The 27523-nt window shown below is 42.3% G+C and overlaps 1 protein-coding gene across 1 annotated transcript; it reads left to right on the plus strand.

Moving 5' to 3' along the window:
• Positions 1-114: 114 nt before the first annotated feature.
• On the plus strand, positions 115-23831 carry LOC138617663 (protein FAM53B-like). Its single transcript, XM_069692838.1, has 5 exons — positions 115-281; positions 9992-10262; positions 12836-12890; positions 14839-15716; positions 22586-23831. Exons 2-5 carry the CDS (start codon positions 10182-10184, stop codon positions 22937-22939), a joined length of 1368 nt encoding a protein of 455 aa, XP_069548939.1. The 5' UTR covers positions 115-281; positions 9992-10181; the 3' UTR covers positions 22940-23831.
• Positions 23832-27523: the final 3692 nt, after the last annotated feature.

Here is a 27523-nt window from a genome sequence, read left to right on the forward strand (position 1 = left end):
CTACGTTTCTAAAGAGGTTTGTTAGCCGGTAAGTTTCCCCTTGGTCTCTCCCCCCCCCCGTCCACCCGGTTGGCGTGTACGCGGATGTTGTTACAATCAATGCTGGAAGGCTGAAGGCAGCAGCGAGCCCTCAGCTGCTCGCAGTCCTGCCCAGTCCTGCGCCGAGGACGCCGAGCTGGCGGCTGCAACTGCGAGGAACTTTTTTTTTTCTTCCCCCTTTCTCTTTTTGCATTCGCCTTTGTTGAAGATGACCTAACTTCGAAAGAGCCTCTGCTGGCCAGGTAGTAGGACATTTGTTCAGATACATGATCTGATTTTTAACTGCGCCTAGGCATGCATCACCATGTTTCTCCTCTCAATGCTCTGAAGTTTAATTTGTTCATGCTGAGTGTCCTCTGTATTGAAAGGTTACTATGGGGCATAAGTCAAGAAACACGTGTTTTGTTGTTGTTGTTGTTGTTGTCGATTTACTTGTAAATGTATCCGTCTCTGCTACTTTCAAACCAGAGTAGGGACAAAAAAAAAAAAAAAATGCTGCTTGTGTGTGTGTTGCACTCTTTGTGGGTGTCTCATTATTGACTCCAGATTTGTTATTGTAACTTTTCTGGACTCAATCAGCTGTTGTGAAGTTTACAAGCGAGCCTCTGACCATCTGAATATGAAGGAACTCTGCTTAACCACTCTGTGGCTGCATTAAAAGTGTCTGCTTATAATTACCTGATTTGAAGGGGGTGCACACAAGCTCTTTGAGGCAGAAAACTCCCCTTCATCTGTCAGCCAGGGAAATGAAGCTGAGGATGTTGTCACATGCCGTACCTGAGAAGCAGTGTGGTTGCCTTGCAGCACATGTTAACACAGAGCTCCTCACCACAACCTGTGAGAAGAGATTGAGAGAAGCTTGAGTCATAAGGCTTGGTTGCACATCTCTTCACCAGACTCTACCATACATTTAGGTTTTTGTTCCCTCTTCAGATACTGTAATTACTAATTCTTGTACTTGCATAGTTCATTAAATGTTCATTATGGGGGAACTTTGAGCCATCTCGTTCTTCCTCAAATGTGTTTCTGTTTTATCAGCAAACTTATAAAGCGTCATCCTTGGGAGTCCAATCAAAATATACACCTTGTTGTGTTGTTATGACTACATAACAGAAAGTTATGTGCACTAAATATATGTTATCACACATTTATGAAACTGAAACCACAATGATAAGAGCTGATAAGGTCCTGATAAAAACATTTGTAAAACATTTTTATTATGTGGTGGCTTTACAGATGAAGCGCCCACACCAAGATCATTTTGCTTCTATTGCACTTTCAAAATCAGATGCTCTGAATTCAGGGCATTGTGGCAATAAAGCACTTAATTGCTTATTTTAGGGTTGTTTCCCTTCTTTTGTGGTTTAGGAAGTAGGTGTTGATGCTTGTGTTTTGCCTTCTCTGATGTTACACGACAGTTGGTTGATCTTTGTGGACACCATAAACACAGTACCACTGTGGAAGAACTGGTTTAGTACATGGGTATCCTAAATGAAAATACCTGGAGATGTTTCTTGATGTAACGGTTGCCCTTGACGCATAGCTATGGCTCGCTTAAACATCAATAAACATGAAATGCCACTACAGTTGTCTCAATAATCCTGCTCACAAAATTGTCCTCACCAATGTGAAGTTTAGCTGAAGTTAGGGTTGGAAGTGAAGCAGAGAGCTGGGGAAAGATTTAATCACATGTCAGCTTCAGTTTCTAATTACAAAGTGGATGTTGATATGGGTGCCTCAGAGGAAACCTGCTCATCTAGATTTCCAGTTTTGGGATGATTATGATGACTAAATCTCACTTTGATTCATGAAATAAACTGCGACTGGAATGTCACAGCTCAGTGTGAACAAATTTGAGATCTATCAAAGTCTGCCTTGTAAACCTGCAAATGTGCCATAGCTGGTAATTTTATCTGACCAGGGCATGGTTGAAAATGTTCTTTACTGGTGCTCGTACCTGAGTGTTGGTACATGTACTAAAACAATGTATAATTTTGGATAGCTTCTTGGGAAAAATATAAATATATTAAAATTTGAGTGAATTAAATAAGGCAAATTTTTTGTAAAATTTCTGTTTAACAGTCCAAAATTAGCAGTTTTACCAAAATCTGGAAATATCAGATTAGTGACAAAGTAAAACACGTCTGACCAACCATTTATTGCCATAATTTTATATTTTGTGTTGTGGAAATGTTGGCTCTTTACTGAAAAGAGGTTTGATACTCAGCCCACTATCTGAAGAGGAACAGGCAAAGTTTTCATCACAGTCGTTGACAATCACGTTTTGCTTTTCATCTTTTTAATGAAGCACAACTTGATGTACTGCAATAGTGTCTACAGCAGCTCTGGCATTGTCAGTCGGTAGCCTTGTTTTGCACATACTGCAGACATAATTTATGGGAGTAATTAAGGCCGGTGTTTTTTTTAAAAGGGGAACGCTCTGCTCTCCAGTGTGTGCTTAAGACGCACACATTTGCAATGTCTTTGTGTTGCAGGCAAAAGGCCCTATTAGAGCTCCATTATGTCAGTGGGCAGCTGTGTGCCTGTGTGCTGAGCAAGCCACTGGTCCATTCTCCGTCTGTGTCCAACTCTCACTCAGTCCACACACTGACGCACATGCTGCCACTTTCACCCCTCTCGGTTTCTTTCTTTTTGCCCGTCTGTTTATTTCAATCTTACTTTTTGCTGGTTTTTCACTGTTGTTTGTTTTTCTCTTTCACTTATACTGTGGCTCTCTTTCCCTCCTTTGTTCTCTGGCTTGAAGCATTATGCAAAGCTGCCAGAAAAGGATTGTTAGCCATGCTTGTCTGTGCCTTCATGGTATTCTCTATTCATTTCAGAAGCTTCCCTTTCTTCTCTGTGACATGCAGTCATAACTGCCACTGCTTCAGACATACTCAAACTCATACCACTTGGCTTCAAGTAGTTAAAAACAAATGCCTTGGTTATTTCACTTTGTCAATATGTTTCAATGTTGTTGTTTCTCATTTTGTGGATTCCTTCCTCATTAACATGATAGATTTGTAAGTCTGGCGTTTCGTGGCCCACAGAGCCAAAGACCTGCAGCAGAAAAGAAAAGAGGCATTCTCACATACACCAGAGAAGCACTCCCCCAACCCCCCCCCTCTCTCTCTCTCCCCCAACACAGGCACCAGACTCTACTTAGAGATGAAAAGCATTCTGGGATGCAATAGGAATACTCACATCAACACATCCCAGTACTTCTATAGGGTGATAGTAAGGAATCATATTGAGTTTCAAAAGAAAGGTTGTCCCTCATGTTGCCTTTTGACTCTCAACTAAGGGAGTCTGTTCCCTTTGGGCTTAGTTTTTTAGTCAGAGTTTGTTTGCATGTCTATTGTCTGATGGTATTAACATTTTATGTGTGTGTGCATGTGCATAACCTGTATTCTCCTGGAAAACCCCACAGTGCAGGTGAGCTAATATTTTCTCTTTTGTTCCCTTGTGTCGTCATAGCACCCCTGTTATCAACGACACCGGTTGGCATTCTTCTGTTTTATTTTCCTGAAAATGTCAGCCATCAAATTACTCCTGTCTGAATCATGCGGTGTGGAATTGTTCTCTCTGAGGATCCAGTCTGGTGAAACAATCTCCCAGTTGCATCCCTTGAAAAAAAAGGGAACTGAAAGCTTCCATTAGTGTTTGGCACAGATAGCCTAATTTGATGTATTTTTAGAACCTGTTTTCCACAGTTGTGACAAAACCTGATCAACCAGCTTCCCCTCCAAAGTATAGGATTTTTATACTGAACCACACAAGCTTTTCCTCACACAAACCTTAATGGGTTAACGTCCTCCAAAAGTGTCTCTTTGTGCAAGCCTGGTCTTGAGAACAGAGCCAGTGTGACCTGACAATCCTGCTTGCACAAAGAGGGCCACTTTTCATGGCGACATGTGTCACAACTCCTATCTGTAGGCCTATCAGTTCTCACAGTATTTGGGTTTGTGTCTGTCAGCATGTTTTACATACACATTTTACGTACACCTGCAGGTCATTCCAGACAACAGCGCAACACTGACAAGTAGCAAGATTTGCACCCAATTAGCTTACTGGCAGCAGATCAGCTTACTCACTGCAGAATGTCAACAAGTTAATTTAGGACTGTGCAGATGGAGATCATACAAAAGTACTAAGCTTTTCTAGTTTAGGTCTTTTGTGTGTCACTTTGTGACAACAAATTCACTCCTATTCCAACTTAAAGCGTGGCAAAAGTAAAAGATTCCTCTGTCTCTACTTTCTTGTTGCCCAGCATATGGACCTAATCACGACACAGTAGCTGTATAGCACTTTCATCCAACAACAATTTGATTTGCTTGTAGAGTTTCTCAGCCAAGATGAGCTCAAATCACATTCTCTGCACAATTTGATTAAATTAAGTAATTCCCGCAAGCGTAGCAGCTCTATAAATGTAAAAAAAACAACAACCTTAAAATAGTCAGTCATCACTGCTAAAACACACCAGCATTGCACTTATAGACAAGTTAAAAATTACTATGTTCAACAACAACTTCCCAACACTCTCGCTTCCTGTTTAGCTCTGAAGAATGGGGAACACACAACTCATTTACGCTACATATTAGCTGTGTCAACAGTAGCCTGTCGGTGGTGTTTTAATAAAAAAACATAAAATAACACACCGTCCGTTAGCTTTCAAATCTTGTCTGTTTTACAGCCCTAATACACACTATGCTGAGCAGTCAGAGGGTCCATATGGTGAGCTGAGCTCCGTCATGAATGAATGAATGGGCCGATGGAATGCTGCTCACAGTTTTCGTTCAGATATCCTCTCAGCCATACGCACTCCCAACTCACCCACACCTCACGATGTGAACATGGTATTATGCAACAGAATAAGGTTACTTTATTGGTTGATTGGTAGTGACAGTCTGTACATCACTTCACTTGCTTACACAACGAAGGAGAGGTCCCCTTTATCGAGCTGAGCAATTGCAAGGGATTGCTAGCAGCGCTTGAAACTCCCATGTAATGTATCCCTGATGGATCAGAGCTCTGGTTAGTGTGCAGAGAACAGAACAGAACAGGCACTCATGGATAATGGAAGAAACCACAGGCAGAAAGGCCAGGATTGATAGAGGGGGGGCAGTGTAATTAGTGGGGTACCTGATGTATGGAGAGTCATGGCATGCGAGAGTTACTCCAGGGGGCAAGAGGCCCCATACCTTCCTTTACTCAAAGTAAAACACCTGATCCCGTGCCTGACAGGCTTCTAAAGATTTCGGCTAAGTCCTGGTCCGAGACAGAGGGGTCGAACCCCAAATAGATTTCAGGTTGACTAAATAGAACAACTGTGCTGTGTTTGCAGGTTTCATGTCACCATGCTGCACCTTAGTAAACTGGCCTTGCTCAATAGGCCAGTTTCCTATAACAAACACACTCACTGATAAAGAAATGATGAGCTGTCCAAACATTATTTTTCACTAGATGGGCGACGTCTGCCTTTTGCAGATCACCGGTTGTCACTGTTGTCATCTGTTTTCTGTTTGGTTGCTATGGCTACCTATTAAATGCCTAGAAACAGTGTAGTACTTAGCAACTGTGATATGAAGTAAGTCAGAGAAAAACTGACCTCCAGAAATATCATTTGTAAATCTTTCTAATGCTTTGTAGTGTGGCCTGATAATTTCACATCACATGTTGCACATTACTTATGTTAGCCGTTCTTTACGTGATCACATATTTGAACAGAGTGGAGGTAAGCCAGGTCACTTACATTATGATGTAGCTTATCCGTAATAAGTGTTCGTGTACATGAGGGTAGAATGGGATATTTATTGTACTAGTTTACTGTATTCTTCCTCCTTTGAAAGCAGGAGTGGTCAATAAGGCATAGTATGCGAGTTAACCCAATGTCACAATGCTTTGTGGGACTTTATTTTTTCATGCATTTGGTAATGGAGTCATTGCACTCCACACCCAATTCAGCAGCGGCATGTGACCACAAGGGAAATAGAACCCATACACTGCAAAGGGAAGTGTGCTTACATATGCAAGTCTGTCTTCATGCCAACTAAGAAGCGAGAGGAACGCCAGTATTGACTGCATTTGCAGGTTAAGAAAAGGCAATTCTGAAGACGTTCTTTGAGCTGTGGTTCCTGGTTTTGTTGTCACCGCAGAACTGTTGTTACAGGTAACTGCCCCTTTTTCAAAGTAAAAGACCAACGAATTGCTCATTGTGTTTGAACTTTAAGTGCCATCTGTACTTAAGTAGAGGTTAATGATCACTGTCGTTAGAGATACATTCAGGGGAATCTGCCAAAGAAGGCCAGAACTTGACCACTGACAATGCATAAAGTCGGGCTGAATGAGCACCTCTTTGTTTATGCTCTTCTGAAGATCTAGTGGTGTGATGGCGTGTTGTTTTTGGCCAGTGTTCCTTCGCCGGTGGGTACTAGGGTGATGGCCAGAGGAGTCAATGGTATGTCTTGACCTCCCTAGGTCCATTTTTACAGCCTCGGCCACATTATCTGAGAGGGGTGGCTGTGTGTTCACCCTGAATTAACAATCCATATCGCAGGCTTTCACTAAAGAATGGCTCTTGCTTGTATTCACACCCAACTGCAGAGAAATCTTATCTTTTTGATGTTTTCATTTTGTTTCTCATGGCCGTCCTAACTACATAAAAAGGATGTCAACATCTAGCTTCTCCCACCATAAAATATGTTACTGTAATTCTAGTCTGATTAGGGAAAAGTGTGGGGAAAATTTAGTTTAACCTTTCCAAAATAAGAGTGATATGCACATGGTTTTTCACCCATGCAGTGTTTTGTTTGTTTAGCTCTCATCATTTCATGAGTGTGAAATGAATTGGTTTCTCTCAGCTACAGCCACTGATCAAAGTCTTGACACCAGACGTACTCCGCACAAGTATGCAGTAACCTGAGCCAATTGGTGATGGACACCAAACACCCCGCCACAGAACTTTAGGGGGGCCCAAATGGGTTCTATTCATCTCCCTGTACAAATCACTGCCTAGGCAAAGAGCCATATTATCTTAGCTGCCCTTTCTTGTGCCCTCCTGAGTCATTGACTATTGTGAGCCAAGAGCTGCTGTCTGCACCCCGGCATACACAAATCTGACTGGAAGTAGCCTACTTTTACATTTGAATCAACTAAGGAGGTCAAATTGAGTGTGTGAATGTTTTTTAGGCCCAAAAAATATGATGGTATGCATTGAGAGATGAAGACGCCTTCATTTTAAACAAATATGACTGACTAGGATGGATTCGATGAAACATTGCAAAGCCAAAGCTGTTCCTTCTTGTGTGGCCTGGCATTATCACAAGTTGTATGTATAATAAGTCAAAGACTGGCTATTCATTAGCCCTTTATACTCTCGACCACTGATCTGTACTGTTGTTTTTTAAACTGGGAAAACAAGAATGTCACATCTTGTAATCTTATCTGAAGGGAGAAGTAGCCAATCTAGTTGCCGTATCATTTGATATCTACGATGTCTTTGTAGTACTGTGAATGTAAATGCTGAGACAAATCATTAATTAAGCCTCTCTCCTTTGTTTGATGACTGGTCTGGCTTAAAGAAACCAACACTGAGTGATTTTCAGTGAAGGATTTGAGTTTGTGAGATTTCGGCTGGCTTTATAAAGCCACATTTAACACACCACACAACAGAAAGTATAAGAGCGGACTGCCAAACTTGAGGTGTCCTGCAAACTGATCTCTTCCTGGATTTACGTTTGCATGACAGCAAGTCAAACAGTGAAGGCTTTTCCAACAGTGAGATCCAGCCAACAAGGAGACTAGCTTGGAGCGGTGAAAATCTGATCTGATCAGTAAGCGCTCCACACGAGCGCTCTACAGTTTTCTGTCCATTAAGCTCTGGTTTCCGCCTCATGAGAAGTCGGTTCATTAAGTAAGCATGGCTCCAGGGTTGAATTCACACTCGGTCTGCCCTCTCCCATGACCCCACTTGCCAGTCACTACACACGCACACAAGCGCAGGTTAGCATAAACAGACATGCATGTACAGAAAGACACACACACACACACACACACACACACACACACACACACACACACACACACACACACACACACACACACACACACACACACACACACACACACACACACACACACACACACACACACTGCTGAGGAGCTGTTTCAGCCCCTGATGGAACACGTCACACTTCCTAACTGCATCAGTCAAACAGCACTCTGCAATAGCTTTTACACATGACCATCATGCTCTTCAACCCCTGTTCTGATTAACACACACGTACTCACGAACCCTGTAACATCGCCACACCCATTACTCAGTGTCAGTCCTAATCAGCAAAGTCATCTGCAAAACTGATCACGAAGAACATTCCCTTCTCCTCCAGCTCCCACCACCAGCACCAGCTTCTCTTGCCTGTGGAGGCCCAGTTGTGCTCCACTGACTCTCTGGGATAAATGGAGATAATGGGAGTCATATGCTAGTAGTTGGTTTGGGGCAGGCTGACATGAAACATTTATAGTCTTCATTTAGTCATGAGACTGGAGAAGAGGCAAAGGGAAGGGACAGAGATGACATTGTGAAGTAACAAGACATGGCTAGACTGGTATAAAATTATTATTTTTTTATCAAGTTTGGTTTAAACAACCTCTCATATCTTTCCTTTGATGATTATTTCCCTTTTTTTTTTAATTTTTTTATCTCTAAACAACTTACTGTCCACAATTCTAATTTAATACCAACGAGTGTTGGTGTGCAGTGTCTCCTTGAAGTGTCTCCCTGAAGCATGTCATATAAGGGCAACGACCCTTACTTAACATGAAACCACATGTTACACGGACAGAATAACGTAGAGGGCCCGGAAGATCCATTAGCCTCATGTGTTGCTCCACGGCAGAAAGCTGTCATTAGCCAACAGTGGATTGGGGGATCTCTACCACGCTGGTACTCTCTATTGGATGCCGTCTGTATGTTTGGTGGTTGGTTAATGAAGGAGAAAAGCTCAAGCCCAAAGTTGTTGCAGCTATTCCTACCAAAGAAAGTGGAGCCTGCTCATCATTTACCAAGATCTTTCCCAAGGAGTATCAGAAAGGCTGAGTAGAGCAGATATGACAAAGCATCTTTGTCAAAAAGAAAAAGCACATGGACCATCTGCCAAACATGTAACTCCCTCCACAGGTTTTAAGAGTTGTGTTTATTGCCGCAGCTTCTGTTTGTGCTTTGCCATCTGCGGGTGCAGGCAGTTTACGAGGCAACCGCAGTTCCATATATGTTCCTTCTCTGTTCATGTTTCCTAGCCACATTTGTAGTCGTGTGACGTGAGCGACGTCTTTCCTGGATTAGCTAAACTGTGCTCTCTGTTACAGAATCCTTCGATTTCCATATGATCGGTGCATTATGTTTAAAAGCCAAATGTTCCATTATTCACAGGCATAAGCAGCCAATTTAGCATATGGGAGCATGTTTTGTTTACGAAGTCAGTAGCTATATAGGCCTGCAACTACATGGGTAAGTGGCTGTAAGTGTCAGGGTGTTAAAGGTTGAATGGAAAACACAAGTCAGCCCTTCTTTAATTTTATCATCAAATTTTTAGCTGAAAAAAAATGATCCTTCTGTGAACCATTGCTTTACGCCAGGGGTCAGTCATCAGATCCAAGTATGTTACTGATGATTTTTTATTTTCAACAATTTATAACAGTTTGAGATTGATAACATTAAAATGTACCAGTTAGTAAGTGTAGATTAACAGCAATTTATTTTGATACTCATTTGTTTATGCTCATGCAATAAAAAAAATTCCATTTCTGTTCGACTCTTCTGTTTGTGTTCAGACCTGTGTCTGCTAGTCAGAAACAACTGCAAGTTTTGTTCTTGTGGACGCAGTTGTGGCACTTTCAGAATTTAAATTAATATTCATGTTTTTCTCTCCCGTATCTCTTTCCTTCAACACAGGGATCAGCTGAAGTCAGAGACGCACCCTCCTACCTCCACCACCCTCAAAAGCGCTGCTCTTCAGATGGGAGGCCACCAACTGCTCGTCTGTTTCGTCCAACTGCACTATCTGCCCTCTGCCCTTATATAAAATGGCTGACCGTGGCCTTTTCCAGCACCCAATCAGATTGGAGCAAAGCTACTTGTTACCATGGTGATAATTTCCTCGAAAACACTGGAAAAGAAGAAGGGTGTCAATGATGTAAGGCCCAAGAACATCGAGAGAAGGCTGGTGAGAGAAAGTTTATCTTTGGAGTGCCACACAAAGCAAACCGGTTGTTAAGCAGTCACACAAACTCGCCTGCACAAGTAGGCATGCCAGACCACAATCTAGTGACAGTGGTTTCACAATGGAAGTGAGTAATTTAGTTGTCTTAAGCTTTCATTAACGTCACAGTGACATGAAGACAGAGCTTTTTCACTGTTGTCGTCTGACACGCGGTCACTTTCATGTTTGTGCGCTCAGAGGTCCAGGATGTGTTTAGCCTGGCTTAACAATAACTAAAGATTCAAGGCAGGGGGCCAAAACTAGCCCAACATAGCTAAATCCAAACTTTAATTATTTTTTTTTACGATTGCAAGCAAATTTTTACAGCGTGTATGTTGTCCATTTAACATTTGTAAAGCAGCCCCGTAGACTGTTTTAAGACACATTTAGTGGTGAAATATTAGAAATGGAAATAAAGGGAATGGTTTCATGATGTTGGCAAAAAGTCACTGTTCCTTTAACATTTAATTTCACCCCATGCCCCGTACATACATGTAGCAAAAAGGAACTTTTAGTGATGTGAAGCAACGTGGTGGCGTGCTGCATTTTTGACAGGTCACTCCTGAGATTTTATTTCTCTTTTTTTTACCAACGTCTTGGTTTTTAGTACTGAAAGAAAAGTTTGGGGTATTTCGATTTGATCACAGCACAGAAGAGCATCTTTCCCTCTTCCCTCTCTTATCTTGCTGCCACTCTTAAGTCCCACTATTTATTTTACCTCATTAGTTTAACTTTGAGAGGCTCAGAAGGTTTTGAGATCTCTTCTACCCCAATGTAAATCTCACCTATAAGTTAAATCAGTCCATTTAAAAATGATTTAGTTCATCATGTTGAAGGCCTGAGGTTTAATTGTGCTATTTCTGTCATTTAATTGTCTTCTGCAGGACAATGATTTCTATGCCTTGTATCCCAGAAAACATTATTTTTGTTGTGGTCTTAATGTCGAGGTTAGTCAGAGCAGTGGATCATGGCATTTTCTTTTTGTCCTTCGCGCAGACAGACACCACCCTGTCGTAAGACGTGAACTCACGAGACTTGAGGTGTCAGATTGAAAGAGAGGTGTGCGCAGAAAAGAAAACCCGTTTTATATTCCCAAAATAACCTTTGTTCCTCATAAACACCAGAGCATCTATTTAGTTAATATGGTCCTCCGTATGGTGAAATTATTGTCCACGTATCGTTATGAAAGTCTTTTAGGTAAATGTGAAGCTAGCCGTGAACTGAGTCGATCTGTACAAGTCCATTTCTGCTTTAGTAAATGTGTTCATTGTCTTGCACAGAGCTAGAAAAGAGTAGCAACATCTGTCTGTTTTTAGCCTCTTGCTAAGCCAGTAAAAGTAAGTAAAATGTTATTTTGAACCTTTTAGTAAACCGTCAGCCTTCGTATCCAGCAGACGTGACAAAATTAGCATTCATTTGGAGTCTTGTTTGAGTTTGATTATAGTCAGTCTTTTTTGTTCTGTTTTTTCTTCTCCATCTTTGGAGGGAAATTCCTGCCCCTTTAGCTACTAAATGCTCCATTGGTTACCAGCTGGTCACCATTTGGTGCTGAGCAGGTGGCATAAAGTGTTATTTTCACTGAACTTGATCTCTGAAAAACATCTGCACGGCTCTGGAAATGATGCTGTTGAGAGGAAGGACAGTGAACCAAAACAGCAAAGTTGCAGGCTGTAAAACTAAAACAGAAAGCGGTTAGGTACAGGTCCATACAGCAGCGGGTTACTGAAGAGCAGGGTGTAAATTCTCTGTGTTCATCACTACAAATGACAGATTTCGCATTACATGTGGCCATTCGATCAAGCCAATTGTGAATACTGTAGAAAGAGATTGATTATTGCCTATTTTAAAGTGACATCTAGTTGAGGGGAAGTTACTTAAACCCCTTAAACCTAAAGCTACTTTCTACCTGAAAAAAACATCCCCATATTTAGTCAATAACAGCTGCAAAACTGTGAAGCCAAAATGAACAGCCTTGAGCTCCATGGATAAGAGATACTTCAGAGAATTTTTTTTTTTAAATAGTATAGCCACCAGAGTAGTGTGAGATTTGAAAAACTCCAGCAAAGATTTACATTTTCCATCCACCTAACCAATACTATAAATTAGAAAGAAAATAACAACATTTTAACAAGCAGTCATTAAACAATAATGTTATTGAACCAGTTTTCAGAATTCAAAACTGAAACTAAACCAAATTTGATGCAACAGAAATTAAAGGCTACATCCATTTTAGCCATGGTAGTACTAGACTCCCTCTTCTGTGACTGTGCCACGCTTGGCATCCTTCGACAAAAGGTGCTGGTTGTATTTATATTACAGTTACGATCTGGTCGTGGTAAAGGAACTTTCAGGGTGGAAGGGGTTAACTATTCTCTACTGTTTGATTAATTTACAGCAGTGCGTTAGTTATATAATTAATTAGTTAACATAAACACATGGGTGCTAAATATGCAGTACTGATATTAATCTTAATAAACCTGATGGACTTTTGCTCTCCACTTTTTGGTTTATTTTGTATCCTTGCCTGTCCTCCACAGCGTGAGCTCCACACCATGAGCAGAGGGACCACCCTCTTCTCCTGTGGAACCGTGGGTGAGTTATTATCTCCCTTTATGTTTTTCTGTTTGTCTTTCCTTTGTTGCTTCCTCTTCTGTGAATTAAACATTCTCATCTCTCTGTCCTCTGCATTCATTCAAGATCTGGACTGTAACATTGCCTGAGGTGGGATAAGATAATTCCACAAACACAATAGCATAATGAATTGTCCCTTTAAAGCCTTGATAAGTTGAACCATCAAGGCCACTATAACCGTCTTGTTGTTTATCCCCTCTGTCGCACTCGGTCTCTCACTTCTCCCTTTCTCCGTCTGTCACTCATCCCCCTCTCATGATCTGGGTGCACCTGCCTCCACACAACGTTGCACAGGACTCTCATGGGAGTGGACTGTAATTGAATATGCTGTTGCCTATGTCAACAATGTCCGTTCTGCTCCGTTAGTGTTGCAGTAATTAACCCCTGTGTTAAAAGACAAGCTCCTGTAAATATAAGCCACCAACATCGCTCACTATCCCTTTTTACCTTTGAGGGCACACGTGGTGACGTCATAGGGAAGAGGAGGTGTACTTTTTCCACTGTTAATCTTGACATTGACATTGCCGACCATGTCTTGTTAGCTCAACCAGCACTTTGACTCTTGCTTTCAAAGGGTGGCCTTTTGAAGTTCATCCCTTTCTCCCTTTGTCAAGTTGTTTTCCCAACATTCCTGTCAGGTCTTCACTGTAGCCCCCGTACATTGTTTGTCCGCCCAAAACAATGATTTCCGTCCACCAGTCTGAGAGAAAGCATGCCAAAATTAGAGACAAGCCTCCACAAGGATGGGATTTGGATCAGCAAGGGGCCCCATTTGCCAAAAGCTTTAATAGATTCACAACTTAACCACTTGGCTCAGTATCTCAAGCCACTGTGGCACTTTTAACTGTAGGTGTATTATCTCCCACAACTGTGTGATAGACTCTTTTGTGCTGATGGTGAGAAAGCTGGTAAGTCGTACTGCTTTCCAAAGCACATCCTACTTGACCAAAGGGAGTGAACTGCAAACTGTTTCGCTGGGTGATTCTCATTAGTTCATGTTTTTGGAAACAACATTTTTGTAGGGTGAGGTTTTAAACGAAACAAAAACAAGCCTGATTTGGACTGAAGAACAGTCACAGTTCGTTGATAATCAATTTTTTGTCTGTGTCAAAAATTAAAAGTATTGGAGACAGAAACTTGTTTCAAATGCTAAGCGTATGGTGCCATTACAATGTACAGCTGAGGTTTCTTTTAGTTTCCTCTAGCTATTTATGTTAATTATATTTTGACATAACACACGGTGACCTAGTTGAGTCATACTTTCAGCTACTAAACTAAACTAACATCCAAATGTTATAATGAAAGCTATCAAATTCTTCCAGAAAACAACCAACTTTTTGAGACTTACAAACTAATTGCTGTCTACTATCAGTTTTCAATTGCTCGCAGAAAATGACTCCCTTTCTTTTCATATTACTGTCAGTTTTGTTTTTGTTTTTCATTTTTCCGTGCAGTTACACATGAGCAGCACTGCTTCTAACAGTTCAGTGGTAGTGTTATTTTCTCCAGACAAGATCCTGTCATTCATTTTAAGACTAATGGAGTATCATTTTTTTCTAATCCACCAAAGTACATATTTTTGTGCTGTTTTTTGTGCTGTGCTACCTGTTTCTTTTTAGTTCGATGGCTCACCACTACTGTGAGCATTTCCCTTTCTGCCAAACAGCTTGTTCCTACAGCCACTATTCCTTATTGCCTTCAGTTCATTTCTGTTTGTTTGAGCCTTTGTGGTTAGTTACTAAATGATCTTTCCAGATATTATTGCCTGTCTTTGAGCTAGGATTGGTCATGCTCTAATTGACCCAATTCCAGTTTTTCTTTTTATTACTTGTTGCACAGATAGAGGAACATTGAAAGGGCTGCTTCCATTCCAATCAGTGTGCATTTGTATGTTTCTCTACTGTTGCAGAGGCAGATAGGTGGCTGGACTTAGGGCGAAGCTGCGCCATCCAGCAGAGAGTTCCATGCCAGTCTGATGCTAGTCTGGAGAGCCTGTGGGATGTGATGCCTGAACCGGGGAGCCGGGACTGGGCCAAGGAACCAGGCAATGCCACAGCAATCACCAGTCTGATAAGAGATCTCAGTCTCTGCAGCAGCAACGTGACCAGTGCCCACACCACAGCCACCACAGCGCAGTACACCACTACAGCTACCAGCCAAGCTCCTACAGCGCCCCCGAGCAAACGGCAGTGTCGCTCCTTGTCGTTCTCTGATGAATTCAGCGGGTTCCGCTCATCTTGGAGGCCCCAAGGCTCCCGGGTGTGGACAACGGTGGAAAAACGAAGATGCCACAGCGGAGGAAGTGTCAGAGGAGGAGGAGGAGGCCATTTTCCCACCATGCAGCGTAGCTCCAGCTTTAGTTTGCCCTCACGCTCCAGCATCCCTTCAGACGGAGCCCTGGACCTGCCATTCTTCAACCAGCGCCTGCCTCTCCACCCTCAGTTCACTGCCTCTCCAGTTCTCACTGCCTCTCCAGTGTCCCCTACCTCTCCTTCCTCACAAACTCACCTCTCCCGCAATCACCTCTTCCTCAGGCCCCTCTCCCTCTCCCACGAGCAGATCAGCCTGCCAGAGCTCCAGAGGGAAGAGGCATCTGAGACCAGCTCTCCAGACTCCACCCCGGAGATGGGGAGGCGAGCTGGCCAGAGAGCCGGGGGGACGGGCTGCCTCTCTCGGAGCAGATCCCAGCCCTGCGTGCTAAACGACAAAAAGATTGGTATGAAGCGCAGGAGACCAGAGGACGCCCATGAGCAGCGTCCCTCCCTGGACCTTGCAAAGATGACTCAGGTTAGTTAGGAAATGTTGAACACATGTTAACTTGCACGGACAAGCACGCACACACTCACATTTATTTGAATGCGTGCTACTATAATTTGACAAATTTTAGTATCACTTGCTTGCTGATTAAGCATAAATCAGCTTCATCTTATTTCTAATCTTTTCTCTAATGCCTCAAAATGTCCTCTATTATCTTTAGTTAAGTCTTGGACCAAACGCACTCACCACACAGACAATGACCTTTTTGCTTATTGGCCAAAGGGGAGTTCAAGAGATCCTCAAACATAACCAGGTCTTTCTCTCGCCGAGTCTGATCAGGGACTGGATTAAATCAAGCTGAATTAAGTTTTCTGGGTCGTCGGTCGGAGGCTTCAGGGCTAAGTGATCTCAAGCTTCCCGTCCTCCAGCTCATGGAGTGGTGCGTACTAAAGAAGCATTCCTCATGTTCGGTCACACTGCCTAGTGCCACGCTCTAGCAAGCCCGGCTCCGGTTTGTCATTTCAATAACTGTGTTGGGTAAACAGCCCAACCAAAGGGGTGGACTTCTCATCATTCATTCGCTTCCTCTCTACAACTCCTGCCCTGTATGTCTGTTTCCTTTGCTGTGATGCTTCATATGTCTACTATCAGGCAGTTAGAGAAACCCAAGTTTGACTAATTGTGGGGATATTTGGATTCACAGAACTCCAGATTGCCTTCCTGATGTCAAGAGTTTGTTTGTTCTTTTGTATGGTCAGAGGAAGAAGTGGACCAGCCAGAGAGGATAAATGACCCCTGGACAAATCCAAACCTAAAATAGAACCACAGAAGGGTTTTAATGTCCTGTTCTGTTTTGATGCTTGGCAATGCTCTGTGTTTTTTTTTTTTTTCTTTCTTTACAAAGGCTAGGAAGATCTTGATTTGACTCTTGTATCAGCTTATTATTCATTGAAATGCCTTTGAAATTCTGCACAGAAGCTGTAGCACCAACAGCAGCCACTAACAGCAAGGCCAACCTGTATCACACAATTTAGTGACTCACAACTCAGATCACATCTGATTTGTCTGTGCTTTCCTGAACTTGTCATTCAACTGATACCCTAAAATCTTCCTCCATCATACTTCCTGCCTGGGAAATATAGTCCTTTTCCTGTTCTCTTATTAGAAAGTACCATCACTTTATCTGTCTATCCTCCCTTCCTTTTCCAAAAAAAGTGTGTTCCCAGCCAGCCACCCTCAACACTTAGCCAGGGCTGGATCAACAAGGCCTAATGGAGCCCAGCAGGCATGTTTCCTCTTGTCATGCCAGCTGCTAAGAGGGGAAAATCAAGCACAGTGGTTACACACAAATACACAAACACACAAACAGAGTTAGTTTGACGTTACCTCTGGTTGACGTTACTTCCGGTTGACGTTACCTCCGGTTGACGTTACCTCCGGTTGCCGTTACCTCCGGTTGCTGTTACCTCTGCCAGCTTCAGATTACTGTCAAAGAATGATCTGTTCTCAGAGGTCTGTTTTTACCTGTTTTTTTGTTGCTGTTTTGAGTTGACTTGCATGGTTGCATGTACTCAGCATTGTTGAAAGGAGTCAGCTTGTGCCACTTAGATGGGTCATTTCAGATCTACAAGTAACTGGTAGTAATTTATAAGACACTTACTCTCGTTCTTGTCTTTCTTTTTCTGTGCTTTGCGTCTGCCATTTTGTCAATAACCAGTCCAGGTCAAGTGTTGCATCTCGTGTGCCCAGGAACCTAAACAAGCAGGAGTCTAACATGTCACACTAAATTTAATCACTCTAAAGTCCTAGAAGCAACTGTCAAAGATTGACATGGTTGCTATAGGTTACCAAAGTGTTTTTGTCTCAGTGAGTGGCACGGGAAAGGGAAAACTTGTAGCTGGCAAACTGTCTGGAAAAGGAAGTGATTATGTGGAAACACAGGGTTGGTTACAACCTGTGTCTGCTATAGTGAGGAAAGAACATAAAAATTACCGTTGGGGTTGGGATGAGATTTTACACCCTCTGATAGGAATCTTTTACTTAGCAGGATTTTTGAGTGGGATTGTTACCTGCAGTTAAAAATGTGAGGATCTTATCTTTCCTACATTTGACTCTTTTACTTAAGCTGTTGTTGGGAAGACTTGATGTGTGAACTGTAGGGCTGCCACTGACCAAAGATTCTCCTAATCTACCAATGGTCATTAGTTAAAGCCAATATATATTTTATATATATATCTTTTGGGGAAATCAGAAAATGGTTTAAGTTCCAAGGCTGACAAAGAATGTAATTACTATCATGTGGTTGCAGCTACATGCTGCTAATGTTAGAGAGAGTCACTCACTTCCTACAACACGGGCCTACTGGACCTATGTTAGCCCAGGTTACCCACAAGGCCACCTTCCTAAAGAAGAGGGTGCGCGGTTACAAATGTTTCTGCAAGTTACTTATAACGTTTCTGAAAATGCACAGCTTTGAGGGTTTTTTTTTTTTTTTTTTTGCCTGCAACTAAATGACTGACAACTTGGTCAACTAAGACTTTTTGGCCAACTAACCCTAAACAACTATTTGGGGGAAGCCCATGGTGTGATTTCAGTGACACTGTTTGTCCTTTTTACTGGCTACACACACATAATTATGTCCTCCCCGTCCCTCTTAAGAAGTCATAACAACACTCCTAGGGTGAAAAAGGTGTCTTACTCGGCACTGCCTTAGCATGTCAGTTAAGAGTTATTACTTGTTCTCACACCTAAACTCAATGCTTTGTAGTTGTGTGAATGAGTAATACAGTCTAAAGTCCAGGTAAAGAAAAGCAAAAGCTTTTGGCACAGCAAACTTTGTAATTGCCAAGTGACATTCATCTGGAAAGAGTACATGCGTGTATTAATTTGCTGGATCCTAAACGCAGAAGGTGTGCTCGAGGTTTCAGGGGTAGAAGAATTGTGACGGTCAACACGTAACAGTCCCCCAGTGTGTGTTGCCAGTGGAACATGGTGTAATTTGGCCTCTAGGTTCCTCGACCACGTCAATGAAGGCGGGTGTGAATTCTGGGGATGCATGCCATGCTAATCGGGCTATAGCTCGACTACTGTAGGGATTTACGTGCAGCCGCCCCCAAAATTCCTCGAATGCCCTCCCTGTCAGCCATGTATATCGGTTCACTCCTCTCTCCACTACCTCGTTCTCAGCCCTGGCTGCCCTTCCACCTTGGCCGTCATTGTTTTTTCCTCAAAATAGGGGGCGTAAGTAGTGAGCTGTCAGATGGGGAATGTTATCTCTCGAGTAGGTCACTTGCTGACTGACTGTTGACACAGCTCACACTTTGCTTTTGGGGAAACGGCCTGTGATAGCCTCAGTAAGTTTATTGTACATTTTGAAAAACAGTTACTTGAGAGCAGTAGAGGTGGTAAATGGGGGCGTGTTGAGCGAGTGCGTGAGTGCGGATGCCTGTGCATTCAGGAGGGAAATAGCAGGGTGAAGAAAGGGGGGTATTATTTCTGCAGGGAGGCTGGCAGACAAACTCCTTGCTTCTCTCTATTAAAGTCTTCTTGCGGGCCTAAGTTTGAGCTGATCTGCTCTTCCCCTCCTCTCTTCATCTCATTCCATTCCTGGGATGGCAGACATGGTGATCATAGCTGAGTGTCAAGTCCCGCAGGCATGTGGGAACACCTAGGTGGGCGTCTCGAGGTGCAGTGCTCACTGTGTATAATGACATGTTGTGACTTGTCCCAAACGAGCATTGTAAAGCATCAGCAAATACAAGTCATAAATATTATCCACATTTTTTCAACGTCTGCCAACTCAACATATTTATCTTTTTTTTTTTTTTTTAAATCTTACTTCCAGGCATTTGCAGGTATCTGCCAGGCACTCTCCGTTTACAGAGAAATACACAGACTAAAGCGATGCAGATAATTGATGCGGAGGTGTGCAAGCATGTAGTTTGAGTTAAATTGTCCTGTCTTTGCTTGCACCCCTGTCCTCTCTATTGTTTTACAGTTGTTTGCTTTTGGAGATTTGTGTTTGCTTGTCTTCCTCGGAGCAGTGTGCCATTTGGTGTTGTTTATCTGACCTCATTTCAGCACAGACAGAATCCAAAGAAGTGCATTCCTACACTCATTTCCTGCGTGTGGACATAGAGTCCATAGTAAAGTACCTGCACCTCTCACTATATGTGTGATTAGCCTATTTGTGTGTGCACGTTTCCAGTCAGGTTCACAGCAGGACCTTTGCCATTGCACCTAGCAGGGTGTTGTTTGTTGTTTGCCCTAATTATCAGGAGGATATCTCCTCCTGATAATTAGGGCAAACAACAAACAAGCCTAACCTCTTGGCATGTGCTTCTCCCACAGCAGCTGCCTTTTGATCCCGTGTTGTAGATAACATCTTTATGTTGGGGGTTATGTTGGTTATGCGTTGAAATAATGCATGGTATCTAACAGAATATCAGTAATGTTTATAAAATTGTGTTTAATTTTATGATGTGAAACCCCATGGTTACAGAGCAATCCAAAGGATGTTGGACAGAACTGTTGTCTTTGTCTTCTTTATAAAAACAATGTGACATACTAATTCCTCTCAGTTTGTTTGGCTAAATTGTAAACAGATAAAGAAGTTGTTCTTCTATTGCTCACAGCTTCGGCCTTTGATGTGATTACAGTCTGGAAATACTATTCGCACAAAAGTTTGCTCAGCATCTCTTAAGGGTGGACGAATCAGTGAGCAGTGGGGGGTGGCTAAGTGCGATGAGCGTTTTGCTTTAAAATGTAGTTCCAACAATGGCAGCAGTGGCAGAACTAGATGAAGCAATTCGAAGAGTTGTAGAAACGCGAGCAAATATCGAGGTATTGAAGCCGGAGCAAAAACAGTTCTACTTGTATCCTTAAATTCACTTCACAACGTCTGCAATGGTCATTTACCGACATGGCGTCTGCTCACATCGGGGGGTGGGGGTGGGGTCGTCTGTTGTTTACAGCTTGGTGAGTTTCAGCGCACAATAATCATATGGTGGTCAATGCAGATTGGTTAAAGGCAGCTCCAATAGTTCATAGTTAACCCGAGGTCCACACCTATTAGGATGCAACAAATGGAAACAATCCCCAATGGAGTGTGGTCAGACCCATAGGGGTATTAGGAGACCCATGGTGATGCCAGGCTGCTGCTTCTTGGCCCTCGAGCTTGATACATGTTTCACAGAACAGAACAGAGGTCTAGGACCGGTACTATCGAAGTACACTTGCCAAATCAACTAGAACTGAAAACTTGAAAGAGCACCGCACCAAGTTTACACAAGTGCAGCTGACAGGTCATGGGGAGCGCTACACAGCCTGTGAAAAGAGGAATATAATGTCTGCTGTGGTTACCCTGATGACATCATCAGCACACTGAAGCACACGTCTCAGCTTTTTTTTTTTTATAGAAAGTGTTATAAGCAGGAAGTTTGACAGAAGTGGGCAGTCAGAAGCAAGGGGATTTTGATGATAATGAAGTAGAAGAGGATGTCTTGGACTTTTGCTTAGTATGAATCTCAAAATATAAAGTGTGTTTCTAAATTGTATTAACCATGTTTTTTTTCTGCCTGCAAATGATTAGATTTCTGGTAATTGCAGTGGGTATCGTGAGTGATTTGTGTGTGTGCGGGGAGGGTTTTTATCTTGGTGGGAGTAGCACATAGGCGAAGCAGGGCACACAGCAGAAATCGAACCCCGCTGCCCCAACCTTTCACCACATCCACTCAAATCCCAGTCAGCCTCGGTAGATTTTATAGAAAGCATATTGTGGAGAAGCTGCCTCTCCCCCTTCTTCTCTACCTCTCTTTCGTCTTCTCCTCTTGCTGTGATAATTAGTAGTGGGGTAATACCGGAGGTTGAACACAGAGCGAGGGTTCAGAAATCCCCTTTTCCACTCCAGTGGGGTAACTACAAAGACCTCCTACTCCTCACATTATCACCTCAAGCATTTGCAGATGAAGCAACGTGTTTGAGCTACTTTTACGTAAAGCTAATCCATCTAGCTAACCTTAAACTCAGGCTAAAGAACTCCTGCATTATAGTTTTCTTTTGGACCGAAAGAACAGGGACTTAAAAAAGCGAGACGTCCAACTCATTGTAACAGGAAAAGCAATGTCTCAACACATGCTAGGGAACATTAGAGGTGTCTGTCATGTAAGCCGAGGCTTTATAGAGAAAACCTCATCTCTATTCACCTCCATGCCTCCAACATCTGCTGCTGGGGGCACTCCAGAGATCATTAACCCCTTCGCTGCGCTGCACGGCTGCCTTTCTTTGTTGCAGAGAGTAATTCAGGGTGAAAGGAAGAGCATGGGAGACGACTTCTGAGTGAATTAAACCTTTTTAAAGGTCAAGTTTTGAGAGCAAAAACATGGACAATTGTTCACAAACAGATTCTCCCCGACACTCCCGAGAGTGCACTACAAAACACCATAACAACTGTGAAAAACAATGGCTTAAATAAGAAATGTCCTTCACCATACAGGGTTAGGTTATGTGTTTCAGAGTGGCTTCCAGCGATAAATAAGCCTCGAGAACAGTTTGACATAAGATATCTTTTGTGGTTTGCAACTCATCTCTTTGTTTTCTTTTCTCAAACAACCCAGAAAGTTTAGAGTCCTGTGGATGTTCCTCAATAGCTTGTGTGTATGTGTACTCGTGTGATCGCGTGTTTACATGTTCACATGCCGTCGATGAAAGGGAAGGCAAGCTTTTGGCTGCCCAAACCGAAACCCAATCTCAGACTGGCATTCTTGAAAACCCTGAGCTCCAGTTCTCCCTGACAAACCTTTTGACTTTTATAGCCTCATTAGAGTGAAGCCAGGATGTGAACATGCACTAAGATGCACAAAGCAATAATTATATATTTTTTCTTTGTCTCTTCTTTTCAGAAACTGCAGACATTTCAGAGTTTAAGCTGCCCTGGATTCTCAGCGACCGACAGCTGCCAATCAAGCCTGGCCCCGCCCTCCTTCGAGACCGCCGGCCCACCAGATTCGGACTTCGCCGCCGTGTCTGAGCTGGGATTAGAGTCACAGCAGGAAATGATAAGAGACGACGAAGAAGAGGATTCATCCTACGAGGAGCTGGATAGCGACTCCGCTTGTAGCGTGGATTCACGGTCCGGGTCTCCTGTCGGCATTGTGGACGGTAAACGCGCCCTCTGGAAGGGTGATTGTGGGACACAGAGGGACATTTTCCAGCTGGGGGGAGAGCTGGATCTTGACCAGATTGAAAGAAACTGAACATTTTATAGGAGATTTTTAAAAGATGGTGTCTGGACTGTTGCAGAAAGTTATGGTCGGTGAGGCAAGAGGTGATTATGAGGATGTGCTGTCAGAAAAATAATGGTCAATTTTGAAAGGAAAAGATGTTTGAAGGACAAAGAAAGTGATATAGGTTGATAAATCATTGAGTATGTTGTTAACGGTCGGCTTCTTAATGACACATTTGCCTTGAACATTCTTACTGTTTGATCAAAAAGCAGTGACCTTAGTTGTTTTTTTTTTGTTTGTTTTTTATTGGGTATTCAGCTTAACTCAGGAGTGGGAAAGTGAGGGTTAGTCTTAAGAAAATCTCCCAGCCCCCACTGCCTTTTCAACCTGATGACCTTTCCAAAGTCAGCTAATCTTAGTTTTGTAGCACTGTAGCAGTAGCTGGGCTCTCCTGTATTTAGCTCAAGTTTGTCTTTCAGAGAAAGTGGGGGGCATCGAGGATGGGCTGAAACAGGGAGGGGCAAACAGCTGGAAGATGTATCTTCTCAGAGACTTACCCTTGACCTCTCTATTCATCTTTTGTGCACACATGAAAATCAGATATTGTTTCGTTTTTGCTGAATGTAGGCTCAATAAGCTTTATGACGTGTTCAGAAAATGAAAAGTGCCTTCTTTTGGATGTTCACTCTCTCAGATCTCTTCAAGAAACTTGCCTCAATTGAAGCCACCTTTTCTGACCTGTTTTGTAGTTTCTTAATATGCAAATTGTATATTTGAATTAAACACTGAATCTCAAGTTTTCAGTTCTAACATCAGTGTATATTTTTCTAAGTAACTGTTTTTTATGAGCTGTTTGTGAAGGAGCAAGAATATAAGTTCTTTCTTCTAACAGAATGGACATGAAATAAATTTGCAACCTGCACTCATACGTCTGGTTTAATGTCAGCTTATTACTGAAGTCTTTCAGCAAGATTTCTGACAAAGAAAGCTTTCACTTTGACAGATCAAAAGTTGGAAGGTTCCAGATAATCTTTAGAAGCTGTACCTGCTCCCCCACAGTCATTTCCTGCTTTGCATTTCAGAACCGTTTTATTGAAGCTCACTCAGTTGAAGTTCACCGTTTTCAATATACAAGTTACTAAATGCATTTTTGAATATTTATTGGGCAAAACACATTTTTAAAAAAATAATATTTTCTCTTTACAGCAGCTACCCTCTTGATGAATACAGCGAGTATAAGTATAATCTGTGTTATGGCCCTATGTTGGCCACGAGCCTCAAACAAAATGTCCGGAAGTCTAGACATGGAATATTCCTGGCCGGTAACCCTGCAGTGACCAGAGGAGGTGATGTCAGGAGAAAATGTCTCGGGACCGAGGCAGACAGACAGACACGTCGACCGGGCAAGGTTCTTCCTCCCTGGGATTTCCTATCACGTCTCTGAAGTCTGTCCAAGCTGCTGAAACAAACTCAAAACACCTGCCACCTTTACAGGACTTAACCTCCATCGGTATCTGTCTCTTTAAACAGCATTAAAGGCTTGTGTCATCGTTATTATTGGTCACAGGGGAGGCTGATTGCTGAAATAAAGTGATTGGACAGATTGTTTTTCCAATACGTGGATGAAAGCACCCGGCTGCTAAAATGTGTTTATGTTCAAAACAGGATGTTACAGCAGCATGCAGCTTTTCCTTCGATCCGTGGCCTTGAAGGAAGGTGAACCCTGACATCCCAACGCTTAGGTGTTGGCTTACACGCAGACACACAAACACACACACACACACACACACACACACACACACACACACACACACACACACACACACACACACACACACACACACACACACACACACACACTTATTCCAAGACCCTGAAAGAGATACTGATTGCTTGTATATGCTGAAAACCTGTCACATGGCGTGGAAAACTAGATACTTCTTTTTCATTCCCAGTGGGTCTACCTGTTTCTAGATATTCCAAGAATGGTGATAAGTTGATGAAAAGAAGGACGGGATGCTTAAATTTAGAGGATGGAAAATGAAAACAGGCATATGATGTCTGAAAGGCTCAGACATTAGTTCACACCTTGCTTCTTAACTCGACAGAAAAAGCTGAGAACAAAAGACACACACACACACTTCCTCCCTGGCAGGAAGTTACAGGATAAGCAGGGGAGAGAGTTAATATCTGAGGTAAAAGCACTATAAATAGGGAGCATTGTAATTGTGGCTGGCAAACATAGACATTGGAGAGAGGGAGACAGGAAAGGCCACGTTAGACAAATTTACAGCACTCTGGCTGCTCGGCCTCGATTACATTGAGAAAACATTGGCAGCGATTTCAGAAAAAGCTGCGCTTTACTCTGTCAGCAAAATTACTTGAACCCTCTACTGAGAACTTCAGAGGAGGTCAGAATAATGACATCAGTTTTTTCATCAGCCTTTTGAGGCGTAATCTAGTGTTTGTGTCCAGGTGAGTGGGCGTTATGCTTGCATCTTAGAAGTAAGTTTCTTTTTAAATACTGGTGTGTTTGATGCCTCTGAGTTTCCCTTGATTTAACTTGTGTGCGTGTTTTTTATTATTTACCATTAAAACCTGTGGTGTAATATGCATGTGGTAAAGGGATTATAAGAGAATTTAAAAAAAAAAGAAATCCTTAATATTAAGTAACTGCAAATAATTAGGTGGTAATGAATCCGTTTAAACATAGACCATTAATAATCCTTCATGAGTAGAGGGACACATGGCTTTCTATTATTGGATTGTAAATGTGGTGATATTGTCTATGTTGGTATGAATAAGGATGTTTCTGACCTGGTTATTTTGGGTTTTTGGGTCAAACTTTGAAGTATTTTCTACCCACACCCCACATATGAGTATACAAATGGTAGTTATACTGTGTAAGAAATGTATAACAGAGCAAGAGGAATAAGAAGAAAAACTAAATGAATGGAAGATAATCAAGTAAATTAGAATAAATTGAAGACAAAGGTCAGCTTAAAAACATTGTGATAATTATGTGAAAGTGGATCTAAGATAAGATCATCCTTTATCTGAAGTAGGAATCACCTTAATGTTGTCTGAGGCAAAAAACAACAACAACAACAAAAACTGCTCCACTTAGCTCAATAGCTTCACACACTGCTGTGGAGTGAAGGTACATTTTGTGCTTGAGGTTGGGAAAATTAATCTTTCTGTCTGCGACAGGTGTACTTATCTGTGCCTACATTTGTGTCTGTAAGTGTGTACATGCGTAGGCAGACACCTAGTTAGACAGGTGGTCGGTAGTGTCACATGTCACTGATTGACTAGTTCTCCTGGCAGAGGTGACAGAGTGCAACCCAACACTGTGTCACCATGGTTATCATGAATGCCATGCCGTCCCCTCCAACTCTTCATCCAAGTGTGATTTAGTGTATGAATGTCTTACAAATTCCAATAATTTGTTGAAATCTCAGGGATAGTTTTGTGTTGGGCTCAAAAACAATCCCAAACATTAAAGGTAATATGTGAGTATAGCGGAGTAAAGAAGTATTAGTCGTATGATTTTGTCAGCTAATGACTTGAACAATTGAACAACAGACATTCATGGTTTTGACTACAAAACCACAAAAACCAGCCATAAACACAGTTGGATGTTATTTCTGCCAGAATTATAAATTATTGTACTTACAATACAAAATGATAATGTTGAGTACAAGATGAGAGAGAGCGATAGTAATGGACAGCTTATCGTGCCACCTGAACAGTACATGTTGTTGACCTGACTGAGATAAACCCTGGAAAACCCGTACTTCACTTTGTAACAGTGCTCATAAATCTTGCTCAGTTTATGGGAAGCAGATGGTAACATTGTGTGGTGTTGATGTGCTTTGTGGTGTTCACAGCAACTCATTCAAATCGAGTGTTTCTCAAAGGACTAATGCTGCCAGCTCTCCTATTACAGCAGAAAGAAGTGCCATAGGGCCACAGACTGACAACACGTATGCTGCCAAGCATTTATTCCATTTTGGAAATGTGTTGCCATGCCACCCAAACATTTCCAATTCTGCGTGTGCTGCAGCTGAGTGTGTGTTTCATAGAATATGTGAGAGATGAAAGTGGGAGAAGGGCATTTTACTCAGTGGAAGGACACATGCTGAGAGAGGAAACACATGCTCCTTTTTTTTTTTTTTTTTTTTTTTTTTTAAGGGTAGTACACACAGGAGACCGACTGTGGACTTGCTACAAACACAGTGATGACTGAATGCCAAACAATGGAGGACTGAAATAGACATGTTTTTGCAGCAACCGGTCCTCATTCATCCATCACACCAGTTACATCTGGGTCAGATAGTGCTGCTTGGATGGCCTTCCTCCTAATCTAAATCCAGTGTGGTTGCTACTCATGAATCAAGGAAAAATATCAGCTGCATGCTAGAAAGTCATGTCAGTGAATATCTGCAGAAAATAATGACCGGTTCTTCCCCTTACACAACAGCTTCGTTTGTATGTGGCAACTCAAATAACTCTTTCCATAAAACTGCAACACACATACCGCACAGTTAAATCCCTGGATCATGCAAAAGCAGAGTACACAGATTTGTATCACTGCTCTGTGTAAAAGTCTTG

This window comes from Brachyistius frenatus, unplaced genomic scaffold, assembly GCF_029030835.1.
Source record: "Brachyistius frenatus isolate BFR_SWC_R1_liver_20210118 unplaced genomic scaffold, ASM2903083v1 Contig_13, whole genome shotgun sequence".
Taxonomy (NCBI): Eukaryota; Metazoa; Chordata; class Actinopteri; family Embiotocidae; genus Brachyistius; species Brachyistius frenatus.

What these genes read in the sequence shown, in the direction of transcription:
- LOC138617663 (XM_069692838.1), top strand. Translation starts at nt 10,182, where the DNA reads ATGGTGATAATTTCCTCGAAAACACTGGAAAAGAAGAAGGGTGTCAAT. An exon ending in AGAACATCGAGAGAAGGCTG is followed by an intron (nt 10,263 to 12,835) that starts GTGAGAGAAAGT and finishes TGTCCTCCACAG; the next exon opens with CGTGAGCTCCACACCATGAG. An exon ending in CTTCTCCTGTGGAACCGTGG is followed by an intron (nt 12,891 to 14,838) that starts GTGAGTTATTAT and finishes CTACTGTTGCAG; the next exon opens with AGGCAGATAGGTGGCTGGAC.